Source organism: Sminthopsis crassicaudata, chromosome 4 (genome assembly GCF_048593235.1).
Source record: "Sminthopsis crassicaudata isolate SCR6 chromosome 4, ASM4859323v1, whole genome shotgun sequence".
Classification (NCBI taxonomy): Eukaryota; Metazoa; Chordata; class Mammalia; order Dasyuromorphia; family Dasyuridae; genus Sminthopsis; species Sminthopsis crassicaudata.
In genome coordinates, this window is record NC_133620.1 from 64,569,393 (window position 1) to 64,583,689 (window position 14,297).

Sequence of the window (14,297 nt, forward strand, 5' to 3'; positions counted from 1 at the left end):
TACTACTCTAATGTCAGAGTGAGGAGAAAAACAAGGTTCATTCCTCCTGGCTGTGCTGGTGGGATGTGTGTATATGTAGCATAAAAAATTCAAGGCAATCCCTGACAAATATTAAATTTGAGAACACAGTAGAGGGTGCAGTTCGTCCCAGAACTGGGAAGTAGGTGGTTTCCTTTGGTGTCCCCAGGCTTTCTCTTAATGACTTTGCTCCCTTTGCAGAATCTGGAGGTTGCAAATTCCGACCAGGCACTTTGCTTGTAATATCATTTCTACTTTTATTTGTATTGAGGCATTAATTATAGACAATAGCTTAAAGTGTAGCTTCTCCAGGATTGTTTGCATCTTGGTTATTATCAAAATCTTAAGATAAAACTCAGAAACTTGACTCAGGTTTCAGGAGATGGGGCAAAATTGGTGGTCACGAGATGGCTTTTTGAACTCCCCTGAGCTATCACATCAGAGGCTGACTAGGAGAAAAATATCTTTGCTCTACTCCGTACTGTGCCCGTGACAAGGCAAGGATATATTGTTCCTAAGAAGAATTGCTTGAAGTCAAATGCTGTAAGGAAAATCAAGGAGAAAGAGATAACTGTGATATAACCAGAAATCCCAAAGGTACTTTCCTTAAGCTTCCTGGAAGTGACAATCACTTTGATATCGACAGCTTCTACTTGATAGTGTAACCTCATAACTTATGATGATTTCAGCACTTAAACAAATCCCTCTCACTTGATCCCCCTCACATTCCTATGAAGTGGTTAAGGAAACTATTCTTAGCCAATGAAATACCTATGTGTGTGTGTGTGTGTAAAACTTAAAAGTTAAGATCTGGCCTTAAATTCCTACACAGATCTTACAATGTGATCCTGCAGAAGTCATTTAACTACCTCACTTTTTTCATAAATAAAATGGGAATAATTATACCATTTGCTACATAGTGTTGTTGTGAGAAAGATTTTATATATATATATATATATATATATATATACTTTCATTATGTAAAATAACTATTAGAAATAATTCTATATACTATAACTATGTATAGTATATATGTACTACAACTATGTAAAACAAATATAAATATGTACTATATTTTATATAATATATAAAACTATAGTTATACATATATATTTATGCTAAAATTACGTATATATATAATATAACTATGTATACTATTTATATAGCTATATATATATATGTTTGTACCATACATAATATATACTATGCATATAGCATACTATATATAGTATATATAGTTACATGTATTTATTATGTTTCATATATATAATGCTTGTAAAGTGTAATAATATAAATATAAAGCATATAAATACTTTGTAAAGTGTAATATAAATATTAGCTATCTATCTGTGAGCTATTATGTATCCATATCTGTATTTGTATTATGTATATATCTATAAATCAAGATATACAAAAAGACACATACATATGTATGTATCTGTATTGGCATAGGCATATATGCAAGGAATAAATAAAATAATGCATATAAAACTTTATAACATTAAATCACTGTAGAAATAACACCTACTATATGTATATATATTATATATAGACGTGTTAGAAAAAATATCTCTAGATTAAGGTAAGTTAAAGATAAATTTGTTTGATAAATTAAAAAAAATAATTTCATGATTCCCCTAAAGCAATCCCTGGGAGTAGAGATTATAAAACTAGAAGGAAGAATCATTGTCTAACTTTTTATGTATTAATATATATGTATACATATATAGATATAAACATAGATACACACACATACACACACACACACACACACACACACATATATATATATAAAATCTAAACCCAGACTCACTTAGTATATGAACAATAAAATTGTTACACCAGCAATACAAGTATTTAGTTTATGTTTTTGGGGGGCAGGATATTTTTCTACACCTGTGACTCTGTGTAGCTTGGCTTAGGCAGACTGAAGAGTGAGCCCAATAGGAACACACACAAACCAAAATTTTACATCCGTTTACATAGCACATATAAACAATTTAATCTTTCGATTTTCTCTCCGGTACAAACCTGACGACAAACCCGACATCAGCACTGAGTTGCCACAAGTTACTGGCTGAGAAGACAGATATTTGCTTTCTTATGTTGCTCTGAGGGGTTGTACTTTTGAGATATTCTGATATGTTCATTGGTTCCAAACTCACGTCACATCCCCAGGAGTTTACGTGGGGTAGGCTACTGTGTTTACCATCCTTAGTTGGTATTCGGAATTCTCATGTCATAAGGGGGCCCTGTCTACGCATACAACCAAGAAGAAAGGCCAAATGTGTCCAAGAAAATAAGATGAGTTTGTGGCCATTGAAAATGAGTATTAATGCCAGGAAAACGAAGGACCTACAAAAACCTTCACTAATTACAAAGAAAGATGAATACCAGAGTTTTAAACTGAGTTCAGCAACATTCCAGCAAGTGTCAGAAATCTTTCCTAAGAGAGATGCTTCCTCAGAACACTGGGGAAATGTTCTGATTTAATGCCTCTTTCCGTTTCCAGCTGTACTGTGTTTGGTGAAGCTGTCCACATTTCAGAGAACAACCCTCAAAAATTACTCCTCTGACCTTCAGCTACTGCTGGCCTCCCCTCTCTTGGTGGCCCAGAAAATGGACTTATTAATAGGCCTTGCTAGTTCATTCATTGTATTTGGTCAATGTCATTAGTAGTTGGGGGTATTTTAATGCAGCAAGGGAATTCATTCAATAGATCACTGGCAGATCAGTGGTAGAAGAAGCTCTATACTAAAAATCAAGAGGTTGGGTTCAAATCCTGACTCTGGAGGAACACTGTAGCCTCTCTGAACCTTGATTTCTTAATCTGTAAAATTGGAAAAGTAATACTTGCACTACCTACTTCACATAATCTTGTACTGATGAAAACTCCATGAAATCTAGAAAACTTTATATAAATATAACATTGATTCAACAACTTTTTTATTAAGCACCCATTATCTAAAGGTAAGATGGAACAAGTGGAAAGAGAGCTAGCATTATACATATTTGTGTCTAATAGTAGCCATCTCTAGAGTGGGGTTGAGGAAGGGAAGAAAAAAAATGAAATTTACATGATAAATTTATTATATAGTTTAAAAGAATAGCAAATTGTATATAATAGATTTATGTTTAATAAATGTAAAATCATCTTTTTATTATTATACTATGTTATGGAAATACTTATTTGGTTTTATAAATTAAAAATAAAATAAAGTAAATTTAAAAAAAAGATACAGGAAAACATGGAATCAAATTTCACCTCTAACATATAACTATTCATGGGATCTAAGACAAGTTTCTTAATCTGTCCATTATCCAGGAAGCTCTCTAAGGGTGGTTTATATGCCTCAATAGACAGAGTTTTCTCCCCAGTAGTTCTCTATAGCAATTTAATCACACTCCTTCCAAAAAATATGCAAAGCATGGATGAGTTGGTAAAGGAGATAGAAAGACAAAAAACACTTGTTCCTTGCCTGGAGGAAGCTTACATTTATGTTAGCTTTAATTCAGGATTTATGTTAATTCAGGTTAATTCAGATTTATGAAAATTAATATTATCATCTAGATATCTAAATCTTATTCTGATTCTTTTTTTTTTACATTGAGAGGAACAAGGGAAGCTTTTAGATTTTGCCACAAAGTAATAAGTGGAGGAAGCCTGTGTTGGAAAGAAACAAATTATACTTTTTCATGTTTTAGTGAGATTACAATACTACATCCTCCTTATCCTCTGATTTCTTGATTAGGACTGATTTCTCCATTAGATTTTTATATCAGTATGAATTGGGCTGCAGGGAAGTTTAAACAAGGAAGAAATAAAGTGATTGAAAACTAGGTCTTCCCCTTCATGATATGGACTTCATGATTTCCTTTTTATTTGATCTTCTGGTCTTTGAGTATTCCTTGCTCTGTCTCCCTTCTTAGAGATGCTGGCAGTCTGTGTGGAGTCTGCACAGAAGATGGAACTTTCCGTCAATATGTCCATTCTGCTTCTTCACGTCGTGTGTGTGATTCTTCAGGTTACTGGACTCCTGAGGAGGCAGTAGGTAAAGCTGAACAGCTTCCCACTTTTGGTCCTGTACCAGGGAATGGCAGAACCATACTACTGATCCTTGAGATGGGTAGGAGAATAATAGAATGGGTGGAATAGTCTTAATTTGGAACAAAACACTTCACCTCCTTGACCTATCTCTTCCTTTATGAATCTAAGTCATGTAAAGATGAATGAATTATTGGAAATCAGATCTCTTTGGTAATTGATGCACAATTGAAACTGCTTTGAAAGACTCTTCCTGTAGAGATTATTTTGATATCTTAAGTGACAGCCCTAGAGGAAAGGAGTGGTCCCTTTAAGTGTTTAGAAAAGTCAATGGGGTAAGAGTACCCAAAAAATAATTTTAGGATGAGCACAAGATTACATTAAATTGTGTATGCCTACCTGTTGGCTAAACATCGTGTCATATATTATTGTTATTACATTTTATTTCTTCTATTATACTACAAGAAATATAAGATATTTTGACTTGGACCCGTGATTTCATCAGTGTAGGGAACTTTCAGTATGGAAACATACTCTGAAATGAGGAAATAAGTGATTTTTCTGGGACTATGTAGATAGAATATGTCAGTGGTAGGCTTGAAACAGTTTCCCTGACTTCAAAGCTGGCTCTCTATCCACTATGCAACATTGTAATTTACTCAATATATTATATAATTGTTTCAATTAACATAACAATATAATATTTAATATAAATAATAAATATATCCATGGTATTACCTGACCCACAAAGCAGTGAAGCCCTACTTCTTAGTCATTTGTTTCAGGAAGATAATGGAAAACACATTACAGGGGGACACTTTTACATTGGAGCAAGTCAAGAGGATGAACTAGGTGTTCCACACTGTTTGTTCTGATCTATGATATTTATGAGTCTATTAACTGGGAACTAGTTGTACTTGAGGCATAACTTAAGCCAGGCTCCCTAAAGGCTGAAAATGTTTTCGCTGTCACTTTCATGATCCCCCTTTTCACTTCACTTACATATATGCTAGCACTGATTAATTCACTTGACAAAGGGAATCTTATCTTTTCAAATAAGAAAGGAAAAAAAAAAGATTTAGAATTTTTTCTTCATATTTTTCTGAATCTTTTTCCCCAAAGGGAAAGTGCTCTCTTTATCTTCACATAATCAGCATCATAACATCAGCATCAACACTGACATTATCAGCCTTAGTGTATTTTTATCATTCATAAAGAACCATTGTGCATTTGCTATCAGAGATAGCATTGTTAGAGATATAGTTCCTTCTTGACGACTTTTAACGTAAAATCAGACAGAAAGATTGAAGCTAATATGATCCAAGAGCTAAAAGTGTTCCAACAATTGCCACTTTTTGTATGCAAGAGAAAAGAAGCTTGAAGAAGACTGAAGGAAGTAAAAAACCTTGATTGGCTGTATACAATATCCTAAATCAGAGTTTTCTGGGAAGAGTGGAAAAAGGAACATAAACTCTGCACCTGGCACGATATCTGAACAATTTAGATTGGCATTTCATGAAAGACTATTTTTCTGCAGCAAACAGTTTGTCCTGTGCTGATGTTTTAGGACCTATTTCTTTCTTTGGCCCTTTATTTATCTTTGAATTCTTGGGAAAAATTCAAAGATTTCTTGGGTCTACACATCAACAAGAGGTAAAAATAAAGAGGAATTCTGAACTTTAATGCTAAATGATATGGAACAAAGCACTTTAGTTTCCTTTTAATTTTGAAAATATGCATTTATTAAACCCTTACTATGTGCCTGGTATAATGCTTAATATCGGGGATATAAATACAAGTCATCAAGACAGTTTCTAACCACAAGGACTTTATATTCTAAAAGAAAAGACAAATCATAAGGAGGAGATGGTAAGCAAGGGAAGGGGACTCACATGGGACAAAGCTGTTGACAAAGAGGTAGAGAAGTCTAGAGCGTGAATTGAGCTGGGAGCAAATGAAAGATGACTGGGATCTCTCATGAAATGACAATAAAGTTAGAAATTCATTCACCTGGTCAAGAAAGCAAGTTCCAGAGGAGAGGGATTTCAAGATGAAGTAAGACTTCTGACCTCTAAGAAGGACCTTCCTTCTAAGTCTGCCTTCAGTTAAGTAGGGACCAATAATGTTATTTCCTATTTTTTGGTCTATACTATGACCTAGTAATTTTTGAAATGCCTTAAAATACTTTGTCTTCTTTGAAAAGAAGAGGAACTATGAATACGAAACACTACATTTATTGAACTATTGGCTAATTTTATTGAGCTTTTTTTCTTTTTAAAAAATTATTGTCATAAAGAATGCCTGAGATAAGTAGGGCAAGAAATGTAGAAATTAGAAAATGTAAATAAATATAAAAAAACCAAAAATATTAAAATAATTGGGAAAAGTACATTAGAGATGGTGAAATCTTTGTACATTTCACTCAGAAATAAACTCATGGAAATAATTTACAAATAATATCATTCAACCCCATTCAACAGTCATTAATAATCTAATAGATATTATGAAAGGGAAATGTCCAAAAAAGGAATAGGGCACAGTTACTTTCCAGAGAATTAACAAACTGGTAGGCGAGATGGCAGGCATAGGGGTACACACCTATGTCCCTGTTACTGGGGAGTCTGAGGCTGGTGAACTAGGATTGAGAACTCTGAGCTCCAGTGTATCTGCACCAAGTTCAGTCTCACACCAATATGATGAGCTCTCCCAAAGAAGAGTCATCAGACTGCCAAAGGAGAGGCAAACTGGCTCAAGTCAGAAAAAAAAAAGCTCCTATGCCAACAACAAGTGGGATTAGCTCCATGAGTGGCTGGTGAATATCCAGCTTGGGTAAGATGGGGAGATCTAGTCAAGGGAGACACAAGCAGAGATAAGAGACAGAGAAAGAATACACACAGAGAGACAGAGATAGACAGAGACAGAGAAGGGAAAGATAGAAAGGAAGGAAGAAAGAAGGTGAAGAGGGCAAAGGAATAGGAAGAGAGGAGGAGGAAGAGGAAAAGGTGGAGAAGCAGGAGGAGGAAGAATAGGAGGAAGAGGAGGAGAGAAGAGGAGAGGAGAGAGAGACAGAGAGAGACAGAGAGAAAGAGAAGAGAGACAGAGAAAAAGAGGAGAGAGAGAAAGAGAGAGAGAGAGAGAGAGAGAGAGAGAGAGAGAGAGAGAGAGAGAGAGAGAGACAGAGGCAGAGGCAGAGATAAGAGAGACAGATTATGTGCTGTGGTAATAGAATGACTTTATATCCTTGTCTTCATTATTATGTTCTAACCAACCAAGACAACCTGCCAGAACAATGTTTAATTCAAGTACAGAATTTTATTCTTTAGCTTTCTTTTTTTTGTCATTATCTTCTTTTTTGTCACTCTATCCTTTCACTATCTTTTCTTAGGACACAAGCACAGAATTTTATTCTTTAGCTTTCTTTTTTTGTCATTATCTTCTTTTTTGTCACTCTATCCTTTCACTGCCTTTTCTTAGGACCCCCAGATGTGGACCAACCCTGTGAGCCAAGCTTACAGGCCTGGAGTCCAGAGCTTCATCTGTACCATATGAACATGACTGTCCCCTGTCCAGCAGAAGGTTGTAGTCTGGAGCTGCTCTTCCTTTATCCAGTCCATGCAGATAGCCTCACACTGTGGATCACCTACCTCTCCATGGATTCCTCCCAAGCTCTCTTTGACATAGAGGTCTTAATGGAAAACCATGAGTCTGTTCATCTAGGACCCTTGGATACCTTCTGTGACACTCCCCTCACTGTCAAACTCAATGTTGAATGGAAGGTCTCAGGAGTGAAAGTCTACACATTTGATGAGAGGATGGAAATCGATGCAGCTCTTCTTACATCCAAACCTCATAGCCCACTGTGTTCTGGCTGCAGGCCTGTAAAGTACCAGATCCTTCGGGATCCCCCATTTAAAAGCAACTCCCCTGTCATGGTGACACATCGTCATCGGAAATTCATTGACAAGTGAGTTGGAAAACTGTCTTGGAGTTTTTCTAGTGCTTTCAATGGGATTTTTTTTTTTTTTGGTTTTCTCTCTTTAGGAATACATAAACACCTACTATGTTCTAGTGGACTATGCTAAAAACTGGGAAAACAAACATAAAACAGTTTCTGCTTCTAAGCAGCTTAGAGTCAGTTCAGTAGACATTTAATAAGCACCTACTTTGTATTAAGTGCCAGAGAAACAAAAGTCAAAATTGAGTAACCATTCAGTGCTCTCAATATGAACTTATTAAGTGTTTCCTATATCCTAAATCCTGAGGGACAAAGGGCAATGCCAGCCCTCAGGAATTTACATTCTCCTAAGGGGGGCAAAATAAATCCATAGACAAGAAAATATAGACATTAAATGGAAAGTGATTACTGAAGGGAAGAATGTTAGCTTCCTTGGAAGAAGTGACATTTGAACTGAGTTTTGAAGGAATTTAGAGATTCTAAGTGGAGAGAGAACATTATAGGTCATGGTGGACAGCTTATACAAAGCCAAAAAAGGGGGAGGTGAAATGCCTTGCAAGTGGCTAAATTGGTCTTGAGGGCAGTGTGGTTACAGGAGAATAATATGCTACAAGACTGGAGGGTAAATTGGAATCAGAATGAAAAGGGCTTTAAAAAGGAAAACAAAAAAAGAGTTTAGGTTTTGTTTTAAATACAAGGGAAAGCCTTCTTGAGGAAGAAGTGACATGATCTGGTCTGTATATCAGGAATGTGAAGGATTCACTTATGTGGGGAAAAAAAGTCAGGAGAAAGGAGAGACACGAGATAGGGAAGTCACTTAGAAGGTTACTGCAGGAATCAATTACTATCATGTGAGTGTAGAGAAAGGGATAGATGCAAGATACATTTTTTCAAACAAAATCAATGAGATATGGTAATGCATTCGATATGGGGAATAACGGAAAGTGAAAAGTTAAGGATCACTTTGAGATTCTGAACTTGGCTAATTAGAAGTATGATTATATCCTCAATAGAAATTGGGAAAGTTTGAAAGGGGGAAGAATTTAGGAGGTAGATAAGGGTCTATTTTGGGCATGTTAGGATTCAGATATCTATAGGAATCAGCCACTTGGAAAAGCTCAATATCCATTGGATTATGTTCAGAAAAGAGACCGGCACATATAGATATGGAAGTCATCTGAAAAAAATAATTAAACCTCCAGCAGTTCTTGAGATGACTGAGTGAGTGCAGATATAGCATGGAGCCCTGGAAAACACATACATAAAACTGAAGGAAAGAATGATGATTTGGCAAATAATATTGAGAAATATGTAAATGAAAAATAGAGTAAGTATCATGAAAATTCAGGATATTATAGGTTTCTATTTGAAGAAAGTGGTCAGCAGTGTCAAGAATACTATGGACTAAGAAAAAAAAACTATAAGATTTGGTAATTATTAGACGATTATAACTCTGGAGAACAGTTTTAGATGAGTGCTAGGGAAGAAGCCAAATTGTAGAGGGCTAAAAAAATTAGTGTGGGATAAGAAAATGGAGGCAATAAATGTAGATATCTTGTTTTAAAAGTTAAACCATGGAAATGAGATATAGACCAGTAGTTTGAGAAGACAGTAGGATTAAATGAAGGAATTTTTGTTTGTTTGTTTTCTAGAATGCAATGAATATAGGCATAATTTTCAGCAATAGGGAATGAGCCAGCAAATAAGGAAGGTACATTGTCTTTCTAACAACTTTTCTTAGGAAAGTCACCTGAACTATTGCAAGAACCTTCTGGTTGGCCTTGTTGCCTCAGTTTATCTCTTCATTCTAATCCATCTTCCATTCAGCTTCCAAGATGATTTTCCTAAAGTTAAAGGCTAACTAACACATGCCTTCTGCTCAATAAACTTCAATGTCTCCATATTATTACTGGGATTAAATACAAAATTCTTTGTTTAGTTTTCAAAGCCCTTCATTATCTGAGTTCTTTCACTTTTCCATTCCCCTTACACTCTCATAGTCTCCCACAAATTCTGCTAAACAGAAATGCTGTCCTCGCTGATCTTCTCAAAGGATATTCCATCTCCCTACTGTAATTACTTTCACTCACTATCCCTTCCTTCATGCCTGAAATTCTCTCCTTTTTTCTCTTCACTTCCTGGCTTTCCTTGCTTTTCCCTCACTTCTACAAGCATTTCCTGCTCTAAGATATCTATAATTTTTCTTTATAGTAAAAATATCTTGTATACACAAAGTGATTTCCTCCATGAAAAATGTGAATTTCTTGAGGAAAGGGCTTTCTTTCTATCTCCAAACCTTAGCATAGCACTTCATATATAGCAAGTGATTCATAAATGATTGTTAACTTTACTTGAAATACAAAAAAGAAACTCAAAGATTCTATCCTAATTTTTTTCTAAGTTCCACCAGCTTGCCATCATCCTGATTGCTTCTAAAATCTACTCAAATCAATTCCTTTTCACATTATCAGCTAGGTAGTACAATGTATAGACAGACCACTCATATTAAAATGTTGAAGAACTGATTCAGGTCTAGCCTTAAATGTTTACTAATTCTGTGATCCTGGCAAGCTTCTCAAGCCTCAATTTTTTCCTCTGTAAACTGGGAAAAATAATACTGTCATTATTGTTATGAGGACAAAAGGAGATAATGTTTTTATCTTAGTTAAGTTATAGTATAGTAGTTATTATTATGATGTGGTAAGTATGTAAATATAGTATTTATGCATAAATATATTATTTATATATATACATATATATATAAAGAGAGAGAGAGAGAAAGAGAGAGAGAGAGAGAGAGAGAGAGAGAGAGAGAGAGAGAGAGAGAGAGAGAGAGAGAGAGAATGGTATATGATGTGCCTTCTTAATATTTTTCTATGCTAAAACATATGAAAAGATAAGGGTTCAATTCATTCATTCATTTAACCTAGATTTTGCATCTCTCTCCTCACATATACATTTTTGGGGTAGTCTAGAAGTCAGTGGGTAGAATAGAATGTAAATAGAAATGATACAGTCCTTAATTCTAGTAGAGAACACAAAACATGATCACAAATATCCATATTTGTTGTAATAAATAAATATAACAAATGCCACAAGCAACACTCAAAGTACTATGATGGTCATAAGAGACCTTGGGAATAATAACTTTCATTTTTGTATTCATTTCTCTAATACTCAATATGACATATAAGAAACCCTTAATATTCATTGATTAGTTGCAGAGAAAGATAAATTCTTTCTAGGGATTTTTTTAGGGGGGGATCTGGAAAACTTTTATGGTGAAGGGTGGATTTGACTCCAAATAGAACAGTATGATCAAAGACATGACAGAATAGAGGCAGGGCCTGAAATGCATATTTGGGGAGTGATGTTCTAGTTCAATTTGGTTAGAATAAAGGGTCCATTAAGAGAAATAGTAGGAATTAAGATCTAATTATTATAACGAATTAAGATCTAATTATTATAACCATCAATTTCAGGGTGTAGAGTTAATAATAGTATTCAGTAGGTAATGGGAAACCATTAAATCTTTGGCATTCTTATCAGTTTTAAGTTTGTTGAAGGTAACTCTAACAGTGCTGTATAGGCTATATCAGTAGGAAAGAAACTGGAAGGGGAGAGCATGTCTTTGTACTATCCCATAAATTGTTTTCAATGTTTCCCCCCCTTTTTTGACAGGGAAGTTACTCTTGGTCAGATATATCAATACCAAATTCAAGCTGCAGCTGGCACAGAACTGGGGGAAGCTTCTCCTCCTCTCATCCATATCCATGGAACCCCCTATTGTGGGGATGGGCAGGTGACAGAGTAAGTACTCTTTCCAGTAGGAACTTTTGAGCAGATATTCTTGGTTGCATTATTAAGGTTTTTCAACTCAAAGTTTGAGTTTTGACAAATTGTGTGGAATTGGGGTAGGGTAAGACATGTCAAACTTTTTAGTTTATCATAGATTTCAAGAAACCAGAGCTTATAATAGTAGGCTGTCTCCCTCTAGCTTTTGGGAATTGATCTGAATTCCTCATTTTTAAAGTTCACATTATTGGAGTAAGTTACTAGTCAGTGATTAAAAGAGGCACCTAAATGAGAAAGGGGTTTTATTATAAGCTTCTACTTAATTACAACCTGAAACCCAACATATTGTCAAGGTAGTATATCAGACAGAACATTAAACTAGGTTCCAGAGTTGATTCTGATACTAACTAGCTAATTTATCTAATAGCTAGTGGGAAATCCAGGGGAAGAGAGTGTACCATCACATTGCTTTACAAATAGAAATATTTGTTCTTGTAAATTTTTCCATCCTATGTTATTGTATTTTGTTTATTTTACTTCTCCCATAGTTACCTAATAAAGTTCTCCTTGAAATGTCAAACTTATCTTTGTTAAATTGAAGGAATAAGGATTTCTTTTTTCCATCCTCATAACTAAAGACATAGGGTTGTGGGATATTTCTAAAGGCCAAGATGTGGTGATGGTTATTAAAGAGGCCACATGAATATCAATCTTCAAACATTTGGGGAGTTGGACTTATTAGAAAGGTGAAAACTTGTGATACAAAAATACTAAGATGGAAACATGAATACTATTCCTCTATTATTTAGGTTATTTGCTAAGGTCATAGAGCTATCTTCTACCATAAAATGTCACAATTCGATTGACTCAACATTTGGACTCTATAATCCAGATGTCTCAGGTCAACAGCTTTCAGTATTTTCCTTTCAGGCTTACGGGACCAAAAGAGTATCATAAGAAGAGTTTTTCATTGCAATCATGGTGAAATAATTAAAGCTTTAGAATGTAGTGCTACAAAAGCCTTGTGATTGTAGTAATTCATAAAGTTGTGGAATATCTTGGCAAAGGATCATCAGTGTCTTTGTCAAATTGTGTAGTTTCTTCTTACAGAACATTGTTATTGAATAGAAAACATTCAGTGCTTCAGGGTCAGCTGATCCTCTTCCCATTCTGAATTTTTTATATTTCCTGGAATAAATCACTCCATCTCCTGACTGGGCATTTGTCTGCAATGCTGTAATTGTATAAATGATTCTGCTCCTTTCATTTCATATCAGTTCATATAAGTCTTTTCAAGTTTCTCTAAAATTATTCCTTTCATTTCTTATGGGAAAATATTATACAATATAATCCATAAACTGTAATTTGTTTAGTTCCATCACACTTGAGAATCACTTCCTTAGTTTCCAATTCTTTGAATATATAATCTGCTCTTGTCAGACTTGAGGAGTATTGTTTTAAGTTCAGAGATCACAGTTTAGAATGATGTTGATGAGCTGGAGAACATGCAGAGAAGGACAACCAGAATGGCAAAAATCCTTAGATCCAGGTCATGTCAAGCTCATTTGAAGATATTTAACCTAGGGAAGAAAAGACTGAGGAGAGAACATGCTAACTAATTTAAAGCAATTGAAGGACTGATACATAAAGGAGTAACTAGATTTATTGGCTTTCGTCCACAAGAGAACAACAACAAGCATTGGGTATAAGTAGAAAAGAAGAAAATTTAGCTTTGATGTCAAAAAGATTTCCTAATTATTATAGCTATCCATGTGTGTTTGCCTCAAAAAGTGTTGGGTCCCCTTTTCTTGGAGATTTTTAAGCAGAGACTAGATAGGATTTAGGTTTAGGTCGCACATTTAGGATTGGGGTTTGGATTCGTATTAGGGTGTTGGCATAGATAATTTTGTTTCAGTAAGAATTTCTTCCTGGCTTGCCAACAAGCTACTTTCTAATTCTTAAATGCTAGGCTTTTATGAACTGCATGATAAATTATTTAACCTCTCTGGGTCTCAGTTTGCTTGTATGTAAAATTAAGAAATTGGGTTAAGTGACCTCTCAGGTCCCATTGAGCTTTAAATTTCTAATTCTCTGAAGTCTCTTCTTCCTCAAATAGTATAGATAATAAATATCTTGACGTTGGAAAGGAGCTTAGTAACTGGTCCAAATTCCTCCTCTCTCAAATGAGGAAGACAAGACAAAATGGTAACATGACTTGCTCAAAGTTAGTGAGCTTAGTGACATGATTAAACCTGTAACCAAGGTCTCCTGATTCTCATCTTATTTAAATACAATAGATAATTTAAAAGTTTATAGATGTTTTATTGATTTATACAAACTGTTTTAAGAATCAGAGTTAATTATTTTAAGTTATTAGTTTAAGTTATTTTAAGTTAAGTTAAATTGATAAAGTTACCATAATTGAACAAGCTATATATTTTAATTTGTTTCATAACAAAGATCAAAGGTAAAGCCACCATTTCT

At 34.7% G+C, this 14,297-nt stretch overlaps 1 protein-coding gene across 2 annotated transcripts in view; it reads left to right on the plus strand.

Moving 5' to 3' along the window:
• PAPPA2 (pappalysin 2) overlaps positions 1–14,297 on the plus strand; it is a 559,101-nt gene that overhangs the window by 305,777 nt on the left and 239,027 nt on the right. For both annotated transcript variants that reach the window (XM_074308442.1, XM_074308441.1), the window contains 3 exons: positions 3,949–4,070; positions 7,538–8,027; positions 11,700–11,828. In XM_074308442.1, the coding sequence (XP_074164543.1) occupies positions 3,949–4,070; positions 7,538–8,027; positions 11,700–11,828 (741 nt within the window). The remainder of the gene's footprint in view (positions 1–3,948; positions 4,071–7,537; positions 8,028–11,699; positions 11,829–14,297) is intronic.